Consider the following 27,058-nt stretch of genomic DNA (forward strand, 5'->3'; position numbering starts at 1 on the left):
GCCTTGGTATCCTGGTTTGCAGAACAAGAGAGGTGAGTCTAGACATCAAGAGGCCCCTCGCACTGACTGTCTACGCTTCTAGCAGATGGCATCCACATGCCCCTTCACAGGGATACTCACACCTGCTCCAGGACAAAGAGACGGAGGAGGAGGGCAGGGTGGTCAGAAGTCAAGGCCCCACTGCACCTGGCTGTCCCAGAGGCTCGGGCGTTGTTATGTGTAGTCATGCTAACACTGTGAGAATGGACAGCCAGGCAGGGTCCCAGACCCGGGCACTAGGGACTCCCAGAGAGTTACCTACAGGTGGGTCAAGGGACACCCAGTCCCCACAGTAGACAAAAGCTGAAGAGTAACTGGGGTGCTGACTGCAGAGGGAATCTGGTAGCTGGCAAACATAAGCCCTCCCAAGGTCCAAATAGAGGAAGTTACGTGTATGGGGGGGCTGAACAGTGCCCATCTTACATGTGGACCTGATTTTCCCTGACCTTCACCAGCTGTCCACTGCTAGGTTAGAATAGAATAAATATCCAGCTCCTAACCCAGCATTCAAACACCTCCTCGGTCTGACCCACGGAGCCTTCACAGCCTCTAAGGCCACCCAAGATATGCTGTTTCTAGTGCCCTCACCAGCCAAGCTTCGGGCAACCAGGCCCTCCTTCTAGACGTCTGCGTTCATCAGTGACCTGTCTGTGCCCCCTGCGTCTCTTTATTCCTTCTACCATGCCCACTGCATGTCTGAGCACCTTCCCCACAGACCGGTGGCCACCCAGGGCACAAAGTGGGCTTTCTCCCTGCATCTCTGTCTCCCCAGCCTGGACTGTGTACCAACAAAGTGCCCAGGGATGATCTGCAAAGTAAACTGATGAATGGACAAGCAATCATTGAGAGTCACTTTCCCAGTTTCCACACTCCTCTCGTCCTTAGAGAAAGGACTCTCATTTGTTAGGGTAGGTAACTGTCCAGCTAAAATACTCCCCAGCCTCTGTTGAAAATAGGTGTGGCCAATGGATTAAGTTCTGGCCAATGAGGTGCAGGTAGAAACTACTCTTTTAAATTTCTAACAAGGTTACTAGAAGAAACTAACTCAGCTGAAAGGAGAGCTCCTTCTTCTTCTAGCTATATGGGATGCAGATGTGATGGCTGGAGCTCCAGCAGCCATTAGGTCTATAAGGCAAACATGAGGATAAAAGCCACATACTAGAATGATGAAAGATGACCTGGATCCCCGGTCACTATGGAGCTGCCACACTAGCCCCATGGGAAGGCTCTCATATGAAAGAGAAATAAACCCTCTATTGGCTAAGCCACTGTTTTGGATTTTGTTATCTGTAAACAAACTTGATCTTAACTGTTATCAAGATGGAAAAGAGATAAAAGAAGAAACCCATATCCTTCTATAATGTGTCCAGTCAGGAAGTCTTGACTGGGGACATATCTATATTATCTTCACCCTTAATCCCACCTTGGGATAGTGAGCTCAGTTGGTGGCCTTGGATACTTCAGCCACATACCCCAGATAAATAGGGTGTCTGGTCATGTGAGGCAAGCACTCAGGAAGAGCTCTGAAGATGCTCTCCCCAGGGACCTAAGGAAACTCCACCTCATGGAAGGCTGTGGCAGGGGTTTCTCGAGAATGCTGCCATCTTAGGGATTTCCACCCTCTTGAACCCTGTTCTCTGAGCCCTGCCACTGCTTCCTGGTCAGTAAGGGGACCCTGGGTTTCTAATTTTGAACTGCCACCCTCCCTTCTCCTATCCTCCGTCTACCACCATCTCCTTTTCCCATGGTAAGCATTGGTTTATTACTGTCTGTCTCTGCCAGAGTGTCAGTTCATGAGGACAAAGATTTCTGTGTGGTTTTTGCACTGTAGTATCCTACGGTTTAGAGCAGGGATTGGTCCAGAGTAGGTATAGATACAGATTTTGCGGGTGGGGGTGTGGGGGTCAGGAAACATTGGTTTTCAGCCCTGACTGGCAAGCCTGGACACATTTGCCCGTTCATTCAATCTAAATAAAACAACCCTTCTCAAAAAATACCCACTTCTGGGTATTTAACCAAAGGAAATGAAAACACTAATCAAAAAGGTATTTGCACCCCCATGTTCATCGTAGCATCATTTACAATAGCCAAGATGTGGAAATAACTTGTGTTCAGTGACAGATGAATGGATAATGATTTGATACACACACACGCAGGAATATTACTCAACCATAATAAGGAAGGACAGCCTACCATCTGCAACACCACGAATGGACCTTGAGAGCAGTAGGCTAAGGGAAATAAGTAAGACAGAGACAAATACTATGTGATCTCATTGTAATTTAAAAGAGAAGGGCAGCCCGGGTGGCTCAGCGGTATAGCGCCGCCTTCAACCCAGGGCGGGATCCTGGAGACCCAGGATCGAGTTCCACGTCGGGCTCCCTGCATGGAGCCTGCTTCTCCCTCTGCCTGCGTCTCTGCTTCTCTCTGTGTGTCTCTCATGAATAAATAAAATCTTTTTAAAAAATAAAATAATAGAGAAAAAGAACTCACAGAATGGATTGGTGGTTGCCTGGTTGCTGGAGAGGGGTGTGTGGCAGCAAATAGGTGAAAGAGTCAAAAGATACAAACTTCCAGTTATAAAATAAATAATTCGTGGAGATGTTATATACACCACAATGACTAGAATTAATATGGTATTGCTTTTTTGAAAGTTGATATGAGAGTAGATCTCAAAAGTTCTCATCACCAGAAAAAGATCTGTAACTATGTATGGTGACGGATGTTAACTAGATTTACGGCAGTCACCATTTCACAACGTATGCAAATATTGAATCATTACACTGTACACCTGAAACTAATATAATGTTACATGTTAATTATGCATCAATTAGAAAACACACAAAATCAATCTACTCTGTATCAGGCACTATGCTCAGGGCTAGAGGCTCAGAGATGAAAGGCTTTAACTGACCCCGTTTCTAATGGGTGAGGGGGGAAGAAAACCTGTTGCCACAAACCAAGGGGACCAGAGCTATCCTAGAGTCTGCCGCTGGGTGTCAAGGAAATGCAGCCCTGACTGGCCCAGCCTGGGAGGCTGGTGGGGAGGCCCCCCCAGACAACTCTTTCACCCTCCACTGAAAGAGGAGCCCACTCACCCTCTCTGGGCCTCTTGTACAAAGGGCAAGGTTCTCTCTCTTTTTTTAGATTTATTTATTTGAGAGAGACAGAGAGAGGGAGGGGAGGAGGGGGAGAGAGAGAGAGAGAGAGAGAACAGAGGCAGAGGGAGAAGCAGACTCCCCGCTGAGCAGAGAACCAGATGTGCAACTTGGTCCCAGGAATCTGAGATCATGACCTGATCCAAAGGCAGGTGCTTTGCTTAACCAAGTGAGCCACCCAGGCACCCCATGAAAGGCAGGGTTCAAATAAAGTCGACCATCCTGCTGTGAGGTAGTTTCCCAACCACCCTTGGAGGAAGGTCTGGTTCTCTTTTATTTGCTTTTTAAAAACTAACCCTATTGAGCACTTACCACCTCCCAGGCACTGTTCTAAGCCCATTTTGTTCATTAGCTCAGCTAATCCTCACCACAACCCTATGGTATCATATTAACTTCATTTTACAGGTAGTGAAATGGGAAGCCCAGAAAATTAAATTAGCCAATGCCACAGAGTTAGTGTCAGATCTGGATTCAAATGGCGGGGTGGGGGTGGGGGTCAGTCTCAAAGCCAAGGCGGTAAGCTCTAAGCTGCGGGGGCTTTAGCTGCCTCTGGCCACAGATGGACGAAGGGGCCTCCCACACTTGCTACTTGCCTGACGTCAGGCAGACAGCAGAATCCAGATCTGACTCACATCTCCCAGACCCCAGAACTCCACACTACATGCCATTCTCGGGTTCCATGATACCCTGCAGGATAACTCTGGAGTGAACCAGAAACCCTCCTGTCCTGACCCCTGCAGAGAGCATTTCCTCCACATGGATGCCAGCAATCACTGCCATCAGGGAGGCTGTGCTCCTTCTACATACTTCCCTGGCTTCAGCATGGAGACAATAGGGAGCATTAGTTATTCTGACCAACTGGGGTTTTAATACAAATTTGCCAGAGCAAATGAATTATTCATATCCCTTCAGAGGGCAGGGACCCCGGGCTCACCTTGAGAGGCAGGTAGGCAGCAATGGTGATCCGGGCACTCAGGTGGATGTGGCCGTGTGTGTAGCTCACAAGGAGTGTGGTGTAGCCCTGGACCTCTGCTCTCACCTTGACTCCACTGCAGTGTTCAGACCCTGGCTGCAGCCTCCCTGCAAGAAGAGAGCCAAACAGTTACTGGGAACTTACCTTTGCCTGGAAAAACACAACAGGCTGACAGTCCATCCTTCGCTCTGGGCTGGATGTGCAATCTAATTTTTTCAACTTAAAAATTTGAAGCATAATTCCCATGCCAGAAATACACTTAGCATAAGCATACAATTCAGTGTCCCCCCCCCACACCTGCAAAACGGAACATGCCCTATATCCAAGATTTAAGAAACACTATGACCTGTATCCCTGAACCTCCCATATATCTTTCTGGTCACTAACCCTCCCCAAAGGAAAACCACTGGTACCTGACATCTAACCAGCTTAACTTTGCTGGCTTCCATATTTTACAAATAGTGAATCACTAAGCATAAACTCCTTTGTGTCTGCCCTCCTAAGCTTGATATCGGTGGTGAGAGCCCTCTTTTATTTTGCACAATGTAGACCTTTTATGCATGTTTGTATATATGATTGCATTGTGTGAATAGACACCAAATGACTCCCCCATGCTGCTGCAAACATCTGGGCTGTTTGCAGTGTGGGGCTTTGACTCAGTGCTGCTGTGAACATGCATGAGTGTTTTCCGGGGTGGACATATTCTGGCATTTCTGTTGTGTGTATCCCTAAAAATGCAGTATGTTAACCTCTAGTCCTTACTGCCAGGACCATGGGTATATTTGCTTTTCATCATCATTGCCAAATATCTTCCCCAAAATGGATGTATCAAGTTATATTGCTACTAGCAGCTGCACGGCATCCCTGCCAATGCTTGGTATTTTCCACGATTTTTAAAAAAGCCATTCTAGAAGGAGTGTAATGACATCTTACTGTTTTTTTTTTTCATTTAGAAAAAAAATCTTACTTTGAAACCCCACCCATCCCCTAGATTCTACAATGAACATTTCGCTCTATTTCTCTTACTGTGTATCAATCCATCCCCCTACCCATCCATCAGCTGATCTTATTTTTTAATGCATTTAAAAGCAAGTTGCAGGCATCAGCACACTTCATTCTAAATGCTTTAGACACACATAATTATCCGCAGTTCAGTATTTCCTCACGGTTCTTGTTTTTTTTTTTTTTCTTTTTTTCGGTTCTTGTTTTCTTAAGGTCAAATTTACAGAGTGAGAGACACAAATCTTAAACAGACCACACCATGAGTTTACACAAACACATCCACCGTGAAACCCAAACCTCTACCCAGATGCAGGACATGACCTGCCCCCATGGTTCCCTCCTGTTCTTCCTCAGGCCATCCCTGCTCATCCTTTCCCTAGAAGCAACCACTATGGCATTCTGATTTTTTTCAGCATAGTTTAATTTTGTTTTGTTTTTTTTAAATAATAGTTTTATTGAACTATAACTCACAAACCACAGGTTCACCCATTTAGAGGGCACATACAGTTCAGTGGCTTTTAACCTAGGGTTCTGTAGCTATCAGCACTAATTTGAGAACATCTCATCTCCTAAAAAGAAACCCCACATCCATGACCAGTCTCTCTCCATGTAAATTGGTCTGCCTCACAATGCACATCAATGAAGTGGGCTCTTTGCATCTGGCTGGTTTCACGCAACATGTTTTTGAAATTCATCTATGGTGTGGCATGATCAATAGCTGGTTCCTCTTTACTGCTGAGTATTCCATTGCAAGGATGTTCCACGGTTTGCTCATCCATTCACCAGCTGAAAAGCACTGGGGTTATTTTCAGGCTGGGGCGATCAAGGAGCAGGGTATGCTGTGCCCTGGGCAGAAATCCCTACACTGCGGAAAGAGTGGGCTATAGGGCCCACACACAGAGCCCATCAGCTCTGGAAAACTGCAGGTCTGCCAAACGGGCCTATTTGTGGCCATAACTACACACAGCAAATATGGAAATGCTAGGTCTGAGGACCGTGCTGACTTCCAGGCGGGCTCAGAGAGTCTGAGCAAATGCTTTTCTGGACACGGCCTTGAATGACGAGACAGGATGCCAGGTCCTCTGCGTGGCTCGGAGGAAGGTTCTGACGCACAGCCGAGGAGCCTCCTGGGCCCTCTGCCTCCCACCCCATCCTGTGACCTCAGCCTTGGCAATGAGAGGCCACTCGCACTGTGGAGTGGAGCATGCCACTCCCTCTGTGGTCTCTGGCTCTTCATATACTCTTCCCACTCCTCAGAACACTCCTGGTCTCTTCTCTCTCATCCTTCAGGTTCAAGTCACATTTCCTCTATCTTCCCAGACGCCCCCACACTGGTTTAGGCACCCATCTTCTGCACGTTTCTGCTGAGGACAGAACTCCCGGGACCTACGCTCACCCACAGGTACACCCTGTCCCAGGCACCACACTGCCCATAGAATCATGGGTCTTGCAGGGATATATGGCCCCTTAGGGCAACACCATGACTCTCATGGTTAGCAAGAACCCCCAGAGCATGGCGCTTATTAGACGCTCAGTGACTAGGTTGCTGAAAACTGGCCGAGGCTCCAGAAGGGGCCAGGGCAGAGCAAGAGCCAAGGTGTGGCTACCCTGGGCGCTGATTCTAGCCAAGCCCAAAGCCCTGAGGCTCCAGCAGAGGTGGTGCCTACAGTCACAGGGCTTTCAGGGCGCCTTCAAGGAGGACAAGGAGGAAATGAGGTCCCAGCAGCCAACTCCAATGGGAAGAAGGTGGGGTTCCAAACTGACCCAGATGGTGCTGGGGACCTGGGGCTGCCCCTTCCTAAGAACCGTGACCTGGGTCACAACACACATCCTCCCTACCTGGGCATGAAACTGAGACAGACAGAGAAGGAAACCTCATGTGGGGATCACCTCTAAGCCTCCTACGCCCCAGATAGATGTCACTCAATCTGGTCTCTAGTCCCACATGGTTTCCATGACACCAGCATCTCTCTGCCCAGACTAGGCTACAGGTTGTAAGACACATACCTCTCAGATGACCTGGACCCTTCACAGAGGCTTCACAAAGCCATACCAAGTCTACACTGAGGGACATTTCAGGAGCTTCCTAAGGGAAATTTTGATGCCACAGGGTTTTGGTCTTGGCCGCCGTCTTCAGAACCAAACTCCTTGAAAAATGCTTCCGCACTGGGCTGAGGGACATTCATTTGTAACTCTCACAGCAAGTGAGGAGCTAGGATCCCCATTTTATCCACAAAGTGGAGGCTCAGAGACGTTGGGCAGCTTGTCCACCATCACACAGCCAGTATGTGGAAGAAGTGACGCTCAGACCCATAGCTGTAGAACTCCCAATGTTGTCCTCACTCCCAGAACCTCCCGGGCACTGACCCAGTGCCTGGGGCCACAGCCTGCAGACTCTTCCCTCAGACATTTGTCAGGGGTGACACACAGGGAGCAGGCTCCTGTCTTGACATCAGGTCTCTCTCTCTCCCTCAACACTGATGTTGTCCTCCATCCTAAATGGCTGCTTCACTGAGGACACTTAAATTTCCATAAAGCTGTTCTTCCTGGATGGTCAGAGAGAGCACAGCAGCACCCTCCAAGAAAGGAAGAATGCGGTTTGCTTTCAGAGACACTTCCTCCTTCTTCTGTGTGGCTGCAGGCTCACACAGCTCCACAGGTAACCACAGCTACAGCAGGTGCATGTGAAGCTGCTTGGCATTGTAGATGATCCTACAAATACCTTTGCCAGTTGAGCTTCTCAAAGTCTCTGCTCAACAAACAACAGTGTCTCCCCACTGCCTAGACTCTGAAGTCCAAGCCCTTCATGATTCATGATTCAAAAGGTTCCCTTCCCAGGGCCACTATAAGTGCCCATGTCCTACGGATATGCCCACCTCTGGGCCCTGACCACAGAAACCCTGCCCAGCTGCCCAAACCTTACTCCTCCCTCAACAGATGGTCAGTCCTTGGGTCTTCTTGGTCCACAGAGGAATCCCCCTGCTGCCCCTGGCTGACTCTCCTGGGAGGCACCATTTCTCAGGGAACAAAGGTTTCACAGTGTCAGACCCACCCGGGTCTATCCCATCCCACCCGTGCCCTTGTGTGACCTTGGGCAGCTAGGCAGCCCCAGTCTCTTCACATAATACGTGGCCCAACCACAGCTTCGCCTCCCACTGCCAGAAGTCTGAGGAGTCACGCACACCAAGTGCTCACTCCACGCCTGGCAAGGTGATGTTCCTTGAACTAACTGCCATCATCACCACCGATACCACCGCTGAAACCCTGATGGGCGTGCCAGAGAGGAAAGATCAGTGTGCATGGCTTCGACTGCTCGGGGGGTCAGACCTTGCATGCCACCAAGGTGTCAGGATCCTGTCACTAGCCAAGATCCCTATCGACAGGGTATTCTGAGCATCTACTACATTCTGGACACTGTCGTGGGCACTAGGACATGCAATTCTATTTAGGATGATGCTCATTTTAGAGTTGTGGAACCTGAGGCTCTGAAGGCCCAGGGACAGGTCACATGATGCACAAGAGCCAGCCAGACCAGACCATTGCTAATGGTGGACAAGGGGACAGATACCATTCTTTAGGCTGTGACCCCCCCCCCCACTCCAAACCCCACCCCCACTCCATCGCTGCTCAAGACCTCCATTTAGGAAATCTGGGGCAGCCCACATTGAGAACATAGGTGGTCTGGCCTGACCCACCATCTGGCACCCGCTCATCAATGCTGGCTTACCTGGGAGCGGCTGGAACACACCCTGGTTCTCCACCTCAATCGCCAAGTCAAAATGGGAGCAGTCACTCAGGGTGACCACTTCGTTGGCCCCGCCAGGGATGAGGCCATTGATCCTCAGGGGCAGCTCCAAGGTCTGGCCCACACGTGCCTCCACCTGGCACGGGGCAAACTCCATGCTGCTGGGCTCAATCACATATACCTGGAGGGCAAGGGCATGGACTGGGGTCATCAGGCTCCACAGGTGACGAAGGGCCTGCAGTAGTATTTACTAAGAGATGCCGTGCACTAGGCACTGAGGACATATCAGTGAGGAGACTGAGCCTGGGGAACATGTGTGCTGGAGACAGGAAAGATTTCAGTGACAGAGCTGTCAGGGAAGGCCCCTCTGATAAGGTGAGGTAGGAGCTCTGACCTGAGAGGCATGTCAGAGGCAGCCAGACAGAAGCATGGGGAAGAAGTGTTGTGGGAAGAGGAGACAGTCTGTGCAAAGGTCCTGAGGCATGTGCTAGCTCAGCATGCTGGAGGAATATAAAGGCCACAGGACGGCATGAGAGGCGTCATCACCTACAGCTAACACTTCTATAAAACAAAACTTTCCACACTCCAGATTCTGTTCTTTTTTTTTTTTTTAAAGATTCTATCTATTTATTCATGAGAGACATACAGAGAGAGAGTGAGAGGCAGAAGGAGAAACAGGCTCCACACAGGGAGCCTGACGTGGGACTCGATCCCGGGTCTCCAGGATCACGCCCTGGGCCGAAGGCAGCGCTAAACTGCTGAGCCACCTGGGCTGCCCTCCAGGTTCTGTTCTAAAAACATTTCTAAATTCAATCCCCTCAGCCTATTTGTTAAGCAGATTCTTCTACATAATCTCTACATGATGAAGAACCTAGCACAGGAGGTGAAGGGACTTGCCCAAGCACAATGGGGTCTGGACTGGGCAGCCTGGCTCCAGAAACCAAGCTCTAACTGTTACACACACTGTCTCTCAAGGAACGGTCCTCAGACTTCTGGCTGAGCAGCTGGGTGAGAGGTAGCGCATTTAACGAGATAAAGAAGCTTGAGGGGGAGCAAGGTGGTCACAGTCCACATATTTGACAGTTATGCTGTAGCTACAGGGTCTCATTCATGACTCTTTTATATGAGAATGAGATCAATCTTTAGACAGGGGTGTGCATGCATGTGTGTGTGTGTGTGTGTGTGTGTGTGTCTATGCAGATCCAAATAAAAAGACTAGAATAGGGCAGCCCGGGTAGCTCAGTGGTTTAGCGCTGCCTCCAGCCCAGGGTGTGATCCTGGAGACCTGGGATCAAGTCCCGCGTCGGCCTCCTGCATGGAGCCTGCTTCTCCTTCTGCTGGTGTCTCTACTTCTCTTGTCTTTCTGTTTCTCATGAATAAATAAATAAAATCTTAAAAAAAAAAAAAAAAAAGACTAGAATAACCTGTCCCTCCATGTCCCAAATAATATAAGAGCAGGTCAGGACTAGATGCACTGCATATGGCGTTTTGACTTCTGCCCTGAATGAAGTAGCAAAGGCAGGCTGAGGTCAGGGTCAGGAAGTCAGGAGGCTGAGGTAGGCTGGCAGAGGCTCAGCCACAGGTGACCACTCCACCCCAGGCCTGTGCTTAGTGAGTCAGTCCCGCATCACCTGGGGTCAAGAGCCAGATGAAGGGAACCCAGTACAGGGAAAGGAAAGGAGTCAGAGCCAGGCCTCACAGAGTCTGGGGTCTCCCTTTCACTGTGAATTCACCAACATTCAGTGGCCCTTCCGATGTGGAGATACCTCTCAGGTCTGAGTTTTCTAGAATGACTCCTTTGAGGATCTCATGTGTTCTGTGTTCCCTGACCCTCCTTCCAGAAAATTCCAACTATGCTGACCCTGGCCCTTCTGGTCCCATTCTTGGCTGTGACGTGCGCTCCTCAAGGGCAGGGCTAGGGCCTGACCCTCACACTCCTGCCCACCACCAACACCAAATATAAGACTGAGGGCCGAAGTGCTTAAGCCTGAGGGCTGGATGAGAGGAGGTGGCTAGAGACCGCCATCCTGAGCCTCCAGGCCCCTGAGACCTCACCTTCATCTCCCCGAAGTGCAGTGGGTTCTGCACGTCATGTGCCTGGATCACACTGAGTCCAGTGTCACTGCCTGTGGTCATCATACCCTTGACAGTGACTGTGGCAACCACGTAGCTCGACGAAGACCAGCTGAAGTTCCCACTCCCACCGTGGGCCTGGAGAGGAAAACCATCGTGTCAGCCCACCTGCCTGGTCTCTCTTGCTGTCTCTTTCCATCACACATTCACACTCACTCTCTGGCTCGCATGGTCAGACCCCACGGAAGACCATGGCTGTCAGGCTGACATCTGGTTGGAGGCCCCCTCCCCACCTCATTCTCTCCACCCTGCCTTGTTTCTGTTCCCCAGATTCTGGGGGCCTTGTGGCTGACACACACATATGCACATGACCCCAGCAGTGGCCCCAGACCCGGGAGAACCTACACTGGAAAGGGCCATACACCCAGGTGCAAGAAGCTCCCTCCGGGCATGCACCCCTGCCGCCCCTAGTCATCCACCATGAAGCAGAGACAGTCCAGAGGCTTCCCCAAGCCAGGGCTACCACCCCAGAGCCCAAGAGAGGCCGAGGAGGGGACACACCTGAGTGAACAGGCAGCAGGTCCCGTGACAGTCATCACTGCCAGGGAGGCAGCGGGGACTGATGGGGACATGATTGGCCACAGGGGCTCAAGCCCCCATGGGAGTCAGCCCCTGCCAACCACGGCCAGGTGGGCAAGGGGAATATTGGAGACAGAGCTAGAGATATTCTTCCCTCAAATCTCACATTTTTTTTCTCCACGGGTAGTTCTACTGCTTTTAGGAAACCACTTATTTTTTTTTTTTTTACAAAAAAAATGAAGGCAAAAGTTAAATCTGTTCTAGGTTTTCTTTATTATGCTTTCTTTTTCTGTTTTTCAGGGTTGGTTTTTTTTTTTTTTTTCTGATTACCAAAATATAATGCTGTGATACAAACCCCAGAAAATATAAAAAGCATAAAACTCCAATTTTAAATTCTCTCCAATCACTAGAAAGTAATATTAAAAGGAACAGAGTAGGTGAAAAGCCCCAAACCCATGGAAACACCCAAAGGAATGCACCCAGATGTGGGGTGTCACAGTTACCTTTATCGTGTACTGATAGGCGCCGGTCTTTGGTTGCCACGGAAACGTCAAAATGCTCGGATAGAGGGTTATGGGGATGTGAATTTCTACCTCCTGCTGGTTCCACACAGGCACCTGTAATGTGTGGACCCCTCCGTCCTACAAGGGGGTGAGGATGCTGCATGTCACCATGACAACCAGGTCATCAGAAGTTTTCCCAGTCGAGCAGGCCCCCCGCCCCTCCCTGGAGATCAGGTCACAGAGAGATTCTGTGATTGTCAGGGAGCAGGAAGGAAGATGCTAGATACCCTGCAGCCTTCTCAGTCTCCATGGAGACAGCGTTCCATGGCTCTGTAATAGTCACTCAAGTAAATGCTGCTTGACTTCATCCTCACAGCACCCCAGATGGGGTGATGTGGGTATCCCACTTCACAGCTGGGGAAACTGAGGCATGTAGGGCCCTATAGCCACTTGCCCAAAGCCCCCAGAGCTGAAGTGACTGACTGGTAGGAACTGCTGCCTGACCCGCAGGCCATTCTTTCTGCTGCCCCCTACAGGTCCGGGACAGGTTTTGTGCAGGGTGGGAGGATGAGAACGCCCATGCCAATGCTCCTATCAGTTAAAAACTGCTCACACCTAGAACTGGTCTTTTAAATAAAGCGGGAAAGCGAAAAGACTCTGAAGGACGCTAGTAGCTAAAACAGCCAAAGGGATGCTCATGGCTCCTAAAAGCCACACAGCTAGACACATTGGCCCAACACTGTCTCCCCAACAGGGTTTCTGCCCCAATTCCAGGAGGGCAGGCTCACCTTTACAGAGGCTGCCAAAGGGTAAAGGAAGAGGGGCATGCCATGTGAACACAGGAGACAGGGAAAGCCCAAAGCCTTGCCACCGGACACCCAGATGTCCGGCCCACCCTGTGAGCCCAGATAGGAGGCAACCCCCACAGTGCCCATGAGAGCAGCGGGCCAGGCTGAACTTGGGGCCCCCGACTCTCCGGAGCTCATGTTCAGCCTGGAAGGGCACGGGGGGCAGAGAGAGCAAGCTGCCAACTTGCCTGGTCCACCACAGAGGTGAAGGCTGCCTCGATGGCTGTCTGGCCCTTCTTTGTTGCCCTGACATGATGGTATGACCCATTCTGGGAAGAAGCGAGCACCTCAAAGAACTCAGGAGGCAGCACGGTTTCAATGCGAATATTCTGGAAGAGATGCAAGATGGGAGAGAGAGGTGTTTCTGGGATGAGTCAGGAAGTCAGAATGCAGGAAAGGAGCAACGTGACCCACAAAGAGCAGCCAGGCCAGGCCAGAGGCTTCCAAAACCAGTAGACGAGTTAGACAAAGTCCTAGAACTGAACTCTGACCACTCTGGCCTTTGTCTCCTCCCTGCACGGCCTGATGACCTAGCGCTCCTGCCGTGATCACCCATGTGGTGCTGACAGGAACCCAAAGCCTACTGTCGTTGGCATTCTCAGACCCTGAGATCCCAACGAGGAAAGCACCAAACACAAGAAAAGGTCATCAGTATCTGTGAGAGCTTCCCCGCTCCCCCAAAATGGTGATCAATTAGTCTCTGTTCAAAAACATAAGGAAAACAATGACCTGCTATGCTGCCCAACGGGACCTTTACCTCCCTCTAAAACCTCAATGCCACTAGTAAGGTTCCAGATGTTCAAACTGATGATGATCCTGGAAACCTCTCATGAAGGGTCAAAACATGCTGAGACTCCCCTCCCTCTGCCAACGTCTGCCGTTCCTTTCTAGAGCCAGAGAGCTAACTAGGATTGGCCTAGGTCATCTGGGACTTCCGGACAGAGTTCTAGGTATTCCTGGCCCTGCAGGGAAAGGCCAGGAAGTGTCCTGATCCTCTGTAGAGCAGGAAGAGATGGATTCTCAGCACCATGAAGCCTCAGGCTAATGACAAGGGAGCAGGAAGGCAGCTGGTGGGTGCTGCTCCCCCATCACTGCCTCCTTGAACAGTGCTGCCTGCGGCCTCCTCTCCCCACTCTGGCCCTGCAGGGATAGGGCTGGGGGTGCAGACTCGCAGGTTCACAAAGTCTTGAGAGGCCCCAGGGATGTCACAGTGCTGTCTCCCAGGGACCCTGCAGCACCACCAGGAATGAGTGACTTGGCTTGCCTGCATGGGGGCCCCACAGCTTTGGGGGCTGCTCCAGGAAATAAATTCCACACTGACACCCCACCAGAACCCAAGGCAGGCACTCACGTCTGACAGGTAGACCTTGTTGCCGGACTTGTCAAGCACCTCAATGGTGATTTCGTACAGGCGGCCCGTCTCCAGCACCCACCTGTCACCAGGGTGGACTGTGAACCCTACAAAACAGGCAAGCAACAAAGCCTGACCTCTTAGGCCACAGGGGCGTACCGCTGAGGAAGAGAATGGTAGCAGGCACACCTGTAGGATCCACCGTGCCCGCCTGCACTCCTCCAAGGAGAAAGAACAGCTGCTCATCACGGTGAGAGCTACTGCCCACCATCAGCCCTGAGCCCGCAGAACCTGAGGTGAGCTCTCGGCTTCCCCAGCACCATCCTGAGCATATCCCACACTGACCGCTCAAGGGCTCATTCAGACTTGAACCTGTCCACTGAAGGTCTAGAGGTCTAGACTCTGAATCCACAATAGGTCTGCACTCAGAATGCACAGTGAGTCTCTGCTGAGTCCACAATGGGTCTACCCTCTGAGTCCACAGTACAGAGTCTACACTCTAAGTCCACAGTGAATCTACATCTGAATCCACAGTGGGTCTACACTCTGAATCCACAATGAGTTTGTGCTCCAAATCCAGGGAGTCTGTGCTCCAAATCCAGTAAGTCTCTATCTGAATCCACAGTGAATCTACATCTGAATCCAGTGAGTCTACCCTCTGAATCCACAGTAGGTCTACACGCTGAATCTATAGTCACTAATGCTCTGAGTCCACAGTAGGTCTTGGCACTGAGCATTCTACCCGTGTGTGCGGCCCTCCCTCCTGAGCCTCTGGCTGTGCTCCCACACAATGCCGCACCAGGTGCTCGCTGAGCCCCGTGAGGCCATGTGCTTTCTCACCACAGCCTTGCCAAGCTGTTACCTCTGCCAGGCTGACCTACCTACAAAGGAGCAACTTCAGTGAAACACCTGCCTCAAATATCATCTCCCAGAAGCCTTTCTTCTGCATTCACCTTTACCATGTCCCATCACCATCTGTTTACCCTGCTTTCTCCTGGCAAAACCAAGCACAAGGACCTAAGCTTCCTTCCTTAGGGCAGGGCCCAGCCTAGGCCAGACAGAAGAAAAGGTAGCAAGAAAGTCTTTCTGAATAAATGAAGCTCCTAACGCCCACAGGGCTACCCTGCCTGGTGTTGCTACATTGTCAACTCAGGTCTGCCCCAAACAGCAAGCTCACCTGGCAGCTAACAAGAGGACTTAAGGGACTTTGCTGCATGTCGGTCAAATGTTCTCTCGCCCAAACCAATTCAGTATGCTCAACAGGTGAGTCAACTCATAAGGAAACTCAAAGGGAGCATGGCCTCTATGACCTGGGGCGACACGTATGTCCTGGGTATCTCCCAAGCAGCATCAGTTCCAGCAGCTCTCGAGCCCTGGCTCTGCCCACACGGGTCCTCCATGACTGCAGACTCTTCCCCTCCTCTCTTGGTCAACAGCCTCCCCTTCCTCTCCACTGAGACTTCGATGAGTGTCTCGTTCTCCCCCTCTGGAGCTGTTCCCCCACCCTGACCCTGGCCTGCCCTCTGCTTTTTCTGTACATCATGCGGGAAGGACTGGGGAGCAGCCCTGGCGAGAACTGGCCGAGCAGGCCAGTGTGAAGCATTTTCTGGGGAGCTGTTGCCTCTATTCATTTTGTTTAACTCCTGTAAATCGTTTTAACAGTCTTAAGATAGTTTTAACTCCTATAAATAACATCCAGGAGGACACATGATGACCAAACTCACCCAGGTATCCAGGTTCAACCACGTAGATGGTGCTGTTGGGTAACCTGGAAGCACCCTGCATGCGGATACCTGAATTCTCACTTAAGGAACAAAACAGAAGAAGGAAAACAGACCAGCTGGCAGCATTCAGCTTGGTTTGGATGGCTTGATTACCATCAAGACATCACAGGTGCAGGAGAGAGGATGAAAACCCCCTTGCCTGAGGCCAAGTACAATGAAGCCGAGTTCCAGAATCAGAGGCCACGCCACTCTTCCTACACTAGCAGAAGAGGATCTCTCCAAGGGACACTGGAAATTGCACGAATAAGTCTAGGACAGACAACCCACAGGGAAAAGAGCCTTGGCCAGGCCCCTCGGATGAGGATGGTCATGCCAGAGAAGGTTCTGGAGGCGAGGAGTGAGGAGAGAGGAGTGAAGCTCTGCTCCTGCCACCACTTCCCATCCCGGAGCCTCTCCACAGAGGTAAGTGATTCCATACAGCCACGTTGCTATTTTGGTTCTTTCTGATTTTCAGACCTTGAGGGAAAACAGGGTTATTTTTAGCCTCGCCAAGCTTTCAGGAAGAAAAAATGACTTCCAAACGGCAGATCTCCTGCACAGGACACCCATATGTACTTGCAGATCGGCCGGGGGCAAAGGATACTCCTGTGGCTGAGAACCAGGCTGCTCTGTCCCAGCTGCACTGCGGTGACCATCGACGTGTCCTGGTCCAACACAGCCACGGGCCGGCCCGCATCTCCCTCAGGGCCCGTGATGCTGTTCTGAAGCTGGAGCTCATACTGCTCGGAAGGCATTGACAGCTCTAGCCACCCAGAACCAAAAAGGCACAAAGTTGGGGAGACAAGAGCAAAGAGAGGAAACATTAGAAACCAGTATGCCTGTCCCACTCCAAACCCCTGGACCCAGCTATGAGTACTACTGCTTGATTTTTCTTTTCTTTTTTTTTTTTTTTTTGCCAAGCTTCAACACTTTTTAAAAATTCCAGTATAGTTAACATACAGTGTTACAATTTTCTCAACACTTTAAAATTTAACATATTCTCCATGCCTGTGGACAAAACTGACACTCTCCATGAATTTTCAGAAGCAATCAGTTTTTTTAGTGATTGCCATAAACTACTTTTTTTTTTTTTTTTTTAATTAAGCACAGCCTCTGATACCAATTGCAGACTACCTGCAGAATACAGGAGTTCAGTGAATTCTGCTGCTGCACTAAGGGGCCCAGGATGGGGCTCACTGGAGCCATAAAGCCTCTGGGGGGTTCCAAAAGAGCGCCAATCCATGGCTTCCCAACCAAGTTTGGGGAGCTCAGTCTAGGATTTGCAAAGAATTTTCTCTGTTGCTATCCTCACCATCCATCAATGTTTCTCTGCTGTGTCATGTTGAAGTCACTCAATCTGGGCCAGCATGAAAAACGATTTCCCCAGGAAATAATGGGTCCTACAAAACCCACCACTTCTGCGTCAATCTTCTACACCCTAGGGGTAATGATCACGGATGCTTTTGATATAAATGGCTATCGCTGACCACAAAATTAAGACGTGGCAAGACTGTGACTGGTGTTTTATGTGCACATCACCCTCATTTTATCCTACAACCACCCTTGAAACGGGTACTGCTGATGCCCATGCCTTCAAGGTGGTGGTGCTGTGGAAACTGGGACAAGAAGTCCGTTGGAGGTCCTATAGTGGGGAGTGGCAGAGCTGGGATTCAAGCCAAAGAGAGCAGGAGTACTGTTGTTTATTATTTTTTTCTTTTAAAGATTTTATTTATTTATTCATGAGAGACACACAGAGAGAGGCAGAGACTCAGGCAGAGGGAGAAGCAGGCTCCCTGCAGGGAGCCCAATGTAGGACTCGATCCTAGGACCCCAGGATCACATCCTGGACCAAAAGCAGATGCTCAACCGCTGAGCCACCCAGGTGTCCCTCTTTATTATTTTTTAATTTAAATTCAACAAACCAACATACAATGCATCATTAGTTTCAGATGTACTGTTACATGACCCCTCCTGGTCTGTCAAATTTCCTACCAAGCCACCTGCTCACAGAGCCTGCAGGTGTGGTGGCCATGTCCCTGCACCCCAGCAAGAGAAAGAAGAGAGAACACCAAGAGGCACAGACAGCACCCCTCCTCACCATTCCTCTCTGGTCCCAGCTCAGGATGCCACAGGAGGCATCCAGCATAAGGGCCAGGAGGAATTTCAGAATTCCCAAGAATTCTGATGGGAACTCAAAAAGGAAGGCAACCGGTCCACTTCCTGTGTTAGGGTGTCTTTTGTGTGTTGTAGTAAGTCTCCAAAAATTTGCCCTGGAGCAGCAGGTTCTCAAAGTGTGGGCCCTGGACCATCAGTGACACCTGCCAACTACAAATGACTGGGCCCACCCCAGAGCTGCTGAACCTAACTCTGGGCCCAGTGCTCTGGGTTTGAACAGGCCCTCTGGGTGATTCCAGTGCACGCTGGAACTGAGAATCCCTAGTGTATACACAGACCATTTCCTTGTCCTCTACATGGTGGAAGCCCAGCCAAGCTGGGCTGTGTTCATAATATGGCAGCAGTGCATGGAAGATCCATGCCATAATAAAATAATGCCATTGCTCAATAAAGTAGTACTTTACACTGCTTCATGAAATTCTAGCTTCCTCCCTTATTTAAAGTTCTCCAAATGAATAGGCCATTTTGGGAAATGAATATACAATTCTCAAAAGATCTTGCACAAGATAATTACAAAATCCTAAGACAATGAAAATAAGGGGGGGCATTGGACTCCTGAAATACCTCTTATAATGCAGAACTCACTACTTGTAAGAGGAACTGAATACCGAAGGCTTTGCAGATGCTAAGGGTCACTGTCTATCTGTAAAAATAGGAAGGCTGTTCTTGGGGCACCAGAACAGCCCATCTGCCATCTGCAGAGGGTACAGGGCCATCCCCAAGGCTGCCCTTCCGTAAGCCAGGAGGCCCACATGCCTCCAGGAGACAGGCTCTGTGACCCTCCCAACCCTGGCTGACCCTTCAGACAGGCTCTGTGACCCTCCCAACCCTGGCTGACCCAACCCTGCTTCTAATGCCCCTACCCCACTCCAAGTAGGCTCCAGGGATGACCATGGAGCTCCTGGAGAGGTGGATCTGAGTACAGGAGGATGAGGAGCTCACTCCCCTGCCTCTGGCTCTAGCCCCTGCTCACACAGCCCATGTGAGCTAGTTCTGGGCAGCCATGGCTCAAGGGTGTGCTGGGTTCCAAGACCCTTTGATACCTAGGTCACCGACACCAGCCTATACAGGTGTTTCTCCCTGCCCCTATGCATTTTCTCTCTGCCACTTCCACCGTTCCACTTCTCAAGTTCTTTCAGACACCAATTCCCTCAATCAGCATGGCCTTCCCACACTTTGTACTGCCTGATAATTTGGTTCCTATGCCAGCTATCTGCAAACAGTACAAACACGAACGGGATTGAGGACTGAGGGGGGAGATCTGTGCCCTGCCCCTACTCCGGAAACACTGCCCTGCATTAAGAGCACACATACCCCTGTTATAAGTTCCAAGGGCCCCTCTCTCCCTCACCTGCTCCCACCTGTAAGAAGTTTGCAGAGTAATCACCAGATTGACTACTGGGCTGTGTGCTCTAGGAACCCAGGCAGCATATGCAGCACCCAGCAGACTATGGCACCAAGTAGGTGCTCAATAAATGGGCTTGGAAGAAAGCAAGCCACCTGGGGCATGTAGGTGGCTCAGTGGCTGAGCATCTGCCTTTGGCTCAGGGCATGATCCCAGGGTCCCAAGGATCCAGTCCTGCATCAGACTCACTGAGGGGAGCCTGCTTCTCCCTCTGCCTATGTCTCTGCCTCTCTCTGTCTCTCACGAATAAACAAAATCTTGAAAGAAGAAAGAAAGAAGAAAGAAAGAAAGAAAAGAAAGAAAGAGAAAGAAAGAAAGAAAGAAAGAAAGAAAGAAAGAAAGAAAGAAAGAAAACCAGCCAGCCACTCAATAAAGGGAGGCAGCCAGAAGGGAAATAAAGATATGGAAGAAAAGAAGAAAATCACATGTTTAAGGAAAGAAAACTTAGAAAGAGAATAAATTTGGGGTTACAATGATCTGCATGTTAATAAGTCCAGGTGGCTGGCCTCTCACTAGAATTCTCTGAGCCAAAGAGGGATGCCATGTGAGACAGACAGCAGCTGAAATTCACATCCCTGTAAGGTCATCACTCCTGACTTCCCTGCTTAGTCACCTTGCTTAAAACAACAGTGATGTGAATTATATCTCAATTAAAAGAAAATGAGCCCAATCCATCTAAAACAAATGGACAGAGTTTCCTTCTGTATGACTTGTCCATGGTAGACCTTTGCTGTGTATTCATTTTTGAACAAACTTTATCTCATTTCCCTACTGATAAAAGGGAGGCAACATTCCTATGCCTGGCCCTGGGGCATCTTTTGTGTGCTCTACTCTTTGACATCTATGGAGGGTCAGTGACTCAACCCAAAGTTTTCTGGGTCCCTTGAGATGTGTCATTCCTCTGGACTATGACACCTGAACTAACTCAGGGTGAGCTCTCAAGACCTCTCCGTTAAATCACCCACCCTTACCATGGTGACTGCCTTCCCTGGTTGGGGCACAGCTCTCAGATCTCTGACCAAGAGGCCCTGCCCTGCTTCCTGCCCAGAAGGGGCCCATTCTCAGCTTCCATGGCCTGAGGGGCAGACTCCTCTGCCACACTGTAACTTCTGACCAGATCCACTGCTCTCAGGTGACACGGACCTGAGAGGACCCCATCTATACAACAAAATCCGAGTTTCTTGGATACTGAAGCATGTATGTGCTTCTTAAACAACACCCTGCATCACAGACAGAGTGACCCTCCAACCTGGGGGCGGCACCTGCCTGAATACATGTCAAAGCCCTTGGACAGGTGATACTCCTGTACCTGAGACCCTTGACATCTTGTGTTCTGGTCACAAAACATTAATATACATAGTGGAATACTATTCATCCTTAAAAAGGAAGGAAATTCTGACACATACTACAACAAGGATGAGCCTTGAGGGCATTATGGGTAAGTGAAATCAGCCAGTCACAGAATGATAAATATGGTGGATTCCTCTTCTTTGAGATCCCTACAGAAGTCAAATCCATAGAGTCAAAATCCATAGAGACAGAAGTCAAATCCATAGAGACAGAAGTCAAATCCATAGAGACAGAAGGTAGGATGGTAGCTGCCAGGGGCTGGGGGAGGGGGCTGGGGAGCAAGTGATCCATGGAAACAGTTTCAATTCTGGGAAGATGACAAAGCTCCAGACAGCCAAGGTGGCGATGATTGCACCACAATGTGAGTATGTTTGATGCCACTGAACTGTGCACTTAAAAATGGTTAAAATGGTAAACTTTATTATGTGTATCTTACCATAAAAAGGGGAGCCTCTGCCATGATTACCATGCTGAATTCATGACCCACCTGTAATCTTCCCTTGCCTGATCTTCTGCACCTTGTAGCGAATGGAGGTCCCCATCATCAGGTAAACGTCGTAAGCTGGGTTCAGAAGGATGTTCTCCAAAATCAGCAGCCTGACCTCCGCAGGGCGCACATGCTTGGAAGAAAGAGGAGGATAGAAAAAGTGAGGGGGAGTGTTGTGCTTGGGTGGTGCAGTCAGTTAAGCATCTGACTCTTGATCACAGTGAGGTGGGGTTGGGGAACAGCGAGTAGTGTGGTCAAGATAAAGAATCTAGAACTTCTCAGGATTGTTATGTGGGGACAGAGACGTTAGGGGTGAAAAAATAAGGCAATGCTCATAGCCCCATACCTTCAGACCCCCAAAGCCCCAGGGGAATCCTGTACATATACTAGACACATGTTTAGTGGCTACTGCCAAACCCTATGGAGCACATCACTTTACATTATGCACATTACAGCTCAACATACAATCATAATAGTTAAACCACTGGAAAAGTGAGGAGTGGTATCCATGGATACTATGGCCACCAGGGGCTCGGGGGTGCCGCCCACAAAAGCCCAAAGGCCAGGGCAAACCTGAGAAGGGGAGAGATGTATGTCCTTGATGAGTGCTCAGCACCCCCCTGGCCACCCCCGAATGCCATGACCTCCTCATCAAGAAAAGACATGGGAGACTTGAAATGGGAGAAAGACCACCAGTCTGGAGTCCAGCGCACCCCTCGGGTTACCAGTCTACATGGGCCCCCACCTGGCAACTCTTCAAATTGGAGAAAACTTGGCAAAGGAAATGATTCTCATCCACAGAAATGCAAATACATCATCTCGGGTGGAGGTGCAGTCAATTGTTGTCCTGTGGATATTGACCAGTTCTGCTTCAAGAATTCCTAAATTCTTGGGGTTCTCCTCTGCTGCAGCTGTAATGTCTTAAAGGTTTCCTCACTTACTAGTAAGTTAAATATGTCTTTGACTCATCCAAAGAGAAAAAAGCAGCCCTGGGGCCCAGCTCTGTGGCCCAGCACGGCAGGGGGAAGCACACAGGTAACTGGCAGGACAGAGGTGGACGGGCTGGGCTCGGGGCCCAGAATAAAAAGAGGCAAATGATCTCCAAACACTAACTGCAGGGTGCTACAGGACTAACCCCTGTAATATGGCATGTCCCGCACTTCTAAAAGCCTCCAGGACCCCCGGCCTACTAGCTAAACCACTAAAGAGTGAATCAGAAGGAGTTCTCTCATCTGTCACTTTAGAAATTCAATGGGCAGATGGAGTGCTGCACTGTTCCTGCATGAGCTCTAGGAACCAGGCAAACAAAAGGAAGATCTCACGGTTGTAGTTCAAAGGAGGCAGGGGCAGGGCAGACGTGTGCCCACAACATGCAGGTGCTAGTGAGGCCAGGGTAATTTGGGGTACAGTGAGGTAAGGAGCTTAAGCCCTGTACAGCTAGGACTACCAGTCTCAGGGCTCGAAATGGGGCTCAGAGACAGTGTGGAGGACACCAGGAAATCCCCAGTGTTTTCAGAGCCCCAAATGCTTGGATGCATCCCTACACTGGGACAGGAGAGTATTTGCTGAAAATCAGCTAGTTAATAAACATCCCATTGCTCCTAGACCTCCCTCAAAAGTGACAACACATCAACTCCTTTGTGACTCTGGAGGTGGTGTACTCTGGCCTCCAACTACCTCTCTCAAAAGCTGTGGTCCCCACACACCAAACCCAACAAACAGAAATATGGAATCACACCTTGAAATTCCCATTTCATGAACTGTGAAACTTTCACAGTAGAGCAACTCATTTCCACTCCTAAATGTGTGCACAGGCGTGAGCGGGAACAGGCAGCCTGGTGCCACCCCCAGGAAGCCCAGCACTTCCCGGGCCCAAGGGTCCCACCTTGTAGACGGCCTCCTGGATGCGTGCCTTGAGCTTGGAGCTCCCAGTCTTCATCCCAGACACCAGGATGGTGTCCCCCTGCTTGGCCACCTTCTCCATCTCTGAGATGTAGGAAGGAGGGATGTATGTAGACTCCAAGAACGTGAGAATTCTGGAAAAGGAAAGTGTCATCAGACCTGATTGGGGAAGCAAAGACCCTAACAGATTCACTGTCTACTGGCACCTCCTAGTAGGGGCCAGACGCTGAAATAAGTGGTGGTGCCCTACCCAGTGCTGCTCAGAAATGTGTCCCTGAAACTTCTTCCTACATCAGAATTGCCAACCTCTTCATGAAAAATGCAGATTCTTGGCCCTGGCCCAGGCCTTAGTCTGCATGAGACTGGCACTGTGCCTTTTCTCAAAATCTGCATGTGATTATGGTAAACACTGAAATATTAGGACCATCTCTTTAGTCAAAATGCTTCACTCTCATAGATGGGACAGGTGAGGCCCAGGGAAACTAAGAAGCAGGCCCAAGACCATGGACCCAGCTGGGGTGGTGCCAGCAATGCCCACCAGGCTCCCGGGGCTCCCTGCTACATTCTACCCACACCTCTGGGCCAGTTCCTGCCACTGGGAAATGATTCTCAATGACTCTCCCTCTGAAGTGTCAGGAAGAGGGGATCACACCCATCTTCTCGCCCCTGGGGTTAGGCCATGGGGAGAAGCCCCAGGTGGAAGAGAAGTCAGGATGCGGTGACACGGGGGAGGGTCGGCAGGAAGCAGGGCTGGCTTGAGGGACCCTTTCCATAGTCTCTTTTGCAGCCTGTGATTTATAAGTTAGCCCGCCTCTCCACTTGAACAAGAGCAGTCCACTGGACACGCTTTCATTCTCCCCAAGACCTGCCGGGTGCTGTACTATGCTGTGATTTATTTCCTTGCCCGGTTTTACTAGATGTCGTCACATCCTGAATTTAATGAAAATCCAGGACACTCTGGTTGCAACATGCCTTAGCGCCTTAGATTTTTGGTTAACATTCAGCTCACATACAGAGTGCCTGGAAGCTCAGGGGGCTGTTGTGACAGGAAACACACCTGGCAGCACAGAATGGGGCAGGGAACCAGCATTCTCTGAATATCTAGTGTGCGTCAGGCCCAGAGATGGGCTCTGAAATCTAACCCACACAGCTGCTCTCAGAGGTAGGCACAATAATCCCCTCCCTCTGATAGAGGAGGGAGCTGATGCCCCGATGGGCTGCGTTCTTGACTAAAGCCAACAGGCAGGAAGCAACCCAGCCAGGATGGGAATCCAAGTCTCTGACTGTGCAGCCCATGTTCCTGGCTTTATGAGATGCCAGAAATTCTAGAGCTCATTCGGCAGACAAAGGTTGAGGGTCCCATCCCCCCAAAGACCTCTGACCCAAGGGCAACCCAGCTCGCAGAGTGTCAGGGCATGAGAATGTCTGCCATGAAAATAGTCATGAGCTGAGCTGAGATGTTCCCCAAAGTCCCGAGCTGGACTTTTAAAGGTGTAGATAAAAGACCAGACTCTTAATTCCCCACAAAATACTTGCTAATTAGAAAGTGGTAAGACAGTGACTTCACGGTGGGGGCACCCCAGCAGACACCACCTAATGCAAGTGATGACAGTGAAGATCATCAGAGATAGACCCACAAAATCATGATAAGATGCAATCAGAACACAGAAGCTCAACTCTGTGATATTCCTGCCAAAAATGCAAAGCTCTGAGGCTAATCAGGAGGGAGTATTGGATAATCCCAAAATGAGGGACATTCTACAAAATAACTGGACTATATAATCTTCATAAGTATCGAGGTCCCAAAAAAAAGAAAGACCAAAAAATTGTCCCAGGCTGATAGAGATTAAGGGACAGGACAACATATGGCAAGTGACTCTGGCTGGATTTTTTGCTTCATATGAAGGATAAAATTCGGGTAGGTTGGCAAGGCCTGAATGAATGCTAATGACAGTAGGCATCAGTGTTAATCTTCTAATTTTGATGACATGGTGGCTATGCTGGAAAATGTTGTTACTGATAGTAAATGTACACTAATATAATTAGGGACATCAGGTCGGCTCTCGGTTCAGGGAGGGACACCACTTTTTGTACTAGCAACTTTTCTGTAGGCTGAAAATAGCTGTGAATTTTTTTTTTCAAAATTAACTCTTCCTCTGGAGCTACAGAGTATAATCCTATATGAAATAAGCCCATCAGAGAAAGACAAATACCATATGATTTCACTCACATGTGGGATTTAAGAAACAAAATAAACAAGCAAAGGAAAAAGAAAAGAGAGAGACAGAGACAAACCAAGAAAGAGACTCTTAACTATAGAGAACTTGTGGGTACTAGATGGAAGATAGTGGGAGGGGGGAGGGGGGAAATAGGTAATGAAGATGAAGGAGGGTCCTTGTTGTGATGAGCACCAGGTGATGTACATACCTGTTGAAACACCACACTGTACACTTGAAACTAATATAATAGTTTCAAGTTTTACAATATAATAGTGTATGTTAATTATACTGAAATTAAAATAAAATTTTATAAAGACTGTAAGAGAATACTAAAAAAAATTGACTTCCTTTAGAAGAGACTTTATTCTTTTTCTAAGATTTAAAATAAATAAATTTAAATAGAGATTATTTATTTATTCATGAGAAACAGGGAGAGAGAGGAAGAGACACAGGCAGAGGGAGAAGCAGGCTCCCTGTGGGGAAGCCTGATGTGGGACTCAATCCTAGGACCCCGGAATCACCTGAGCCTAAGGCAGATGGTCAACCACTGAGCCATCTAAGTGACCCACCTTAGAAGAGACTTTATTTTTTATTTATTTATTTTTTTAAAGATTTTATTTATTTGTTCATGATAGACAGAGAGAGAGAGAGAGAGAGGCAGAGACACAGACAGAAGGAGAAGCAGGCTCCATGCCGGGAGCCTGACGCAGGACTCGATCCCGGGACTCCAGGATCACGCCCTGGGCCAAAGGCAGGCGCTGAACCACAGAGCCACCCAGGGATCCCCAAGACACTTTAAAATTTTATTAATAAGGCATGAGGCAATGCAGCATACAATATGCAGTAGCAGGGGATACAAGCCCAGACCTTGGGTCTGCACAGCACTGGCCAACAGGACTTTCTGGTCCACATTTGCTCTGGCCAATGTGCAGTAATCACTAGCCACATAGCTAACAAACACTTGAAACATAGTACATCTGAGGACGTGGATTTTTTCATTTTATCTCATTTAAATTTAAATAGCCAAGGTTGGGTTAGTGATTATTATCATATTAGATAGTGAATATTTATGTAGATCTGAGTCCAAATTCTAGCTCCACAACTTACCCACCTGACAAATGGCTTAAACTTTCATTTCTATGTCTGAAAGATGGCAACAATGGGGGTATGTGAGTCCATACAGCTGTTGGAGGGATTGAGTGAGTCAAGATGCCTACCGGCCCCATCTTGTAAGGAGTCCACCTGCATCCTCCAGTGCTGGGGAACATAGCCTCCTGCTCCTGGGAAGGGCTGTCACTGCTGGAATGTCTTCCTAGCCACAACCTGTCTCCCCTCTCACTTACCCCAGGGGAGGGCTGCCCTCTGAGGCCATATGCAACCCTTTCCTGCACCCCGTGCAGCTTCCATTATCTGGGGCAAGTTTTCTCTTTCACAGCCAGACATGCCAGCCTCCTTGACAACTTCCCACGGCCCACCAGTGGGCTGC

General features: G+C 49.5%; 1 protein-coding gene across 2 annotated transcripts in view; it reads right to left on the reverse strand.

The window, feature by feature from the left end:
* Window positions 1-27,058, reverse strand: part of NUP210 (nucleoporin 210) — a 105,051-nt gene that overhangs the window by 53,531 nt on the left and 24,462 nt on the right. For both annotated transcript variants that reach the window (XR_013357360.1, XM_077857670.1), the window contains exons 5-14: window positions 23,337-23,487; window positions 21,452-21,584; window positions 16,639-16,797; window positions 15,996-16,064; window positions 14,272-14,378; window positions 13,109-13,249; window positions 12,073-12,210; window positions 10,973-11,128; window positions 8,900-9,098; window positions 4,132-4,277 (exon numbers count right to left, since the gene is read on the reverse strand). Coding sequence is in view for 1 of the 2 variants with exons in the window: in XM_077857670.1 (XP_077713796.1) it covers window positions 4,132-4,277; window positions 8,900-9,098; window positions 10,973-11,128; window positions 12,073-12,210; window positions 13,109-13,249; window positions 14,272-14,378; window positions 15,996-16,064; window positions 16,639-16,797; window positions 21,452-21,584; window positions 23,337-23,487 (1,399 nt within the window). In the remaining variant the exon portion in view is untranslated. The remainder of the gene's footprint in view (window positions 1-4,131; window positions 4,278-8,899; window positions 9,099-10,972; window positions 11,129-12,072; window positions 12,211-13,108; window positions 13,250-14,271; window positions 14,379-15,995; window positions 16,065-16,638; window positions 16,798-21,451; window positions 21,585-23,336; window positions 23,488-27,058) is intronic.

The sequence above is a fragment of the Canis aureus genome, chromosome 19, assembly GCF_053574225.1.
Source record: "Canis aureus isolate CA01 chromosome 19, VMU_Caureus_v.1.0, whole genome shotgun sequence".
In the NCBI taxonomy this organism is placed as follows: domain Eukaryota; kingdom Metazoa; phylum Chordata; class Mammalia; order Carnivora; family Canidae; genus Canis; species Canis aureus.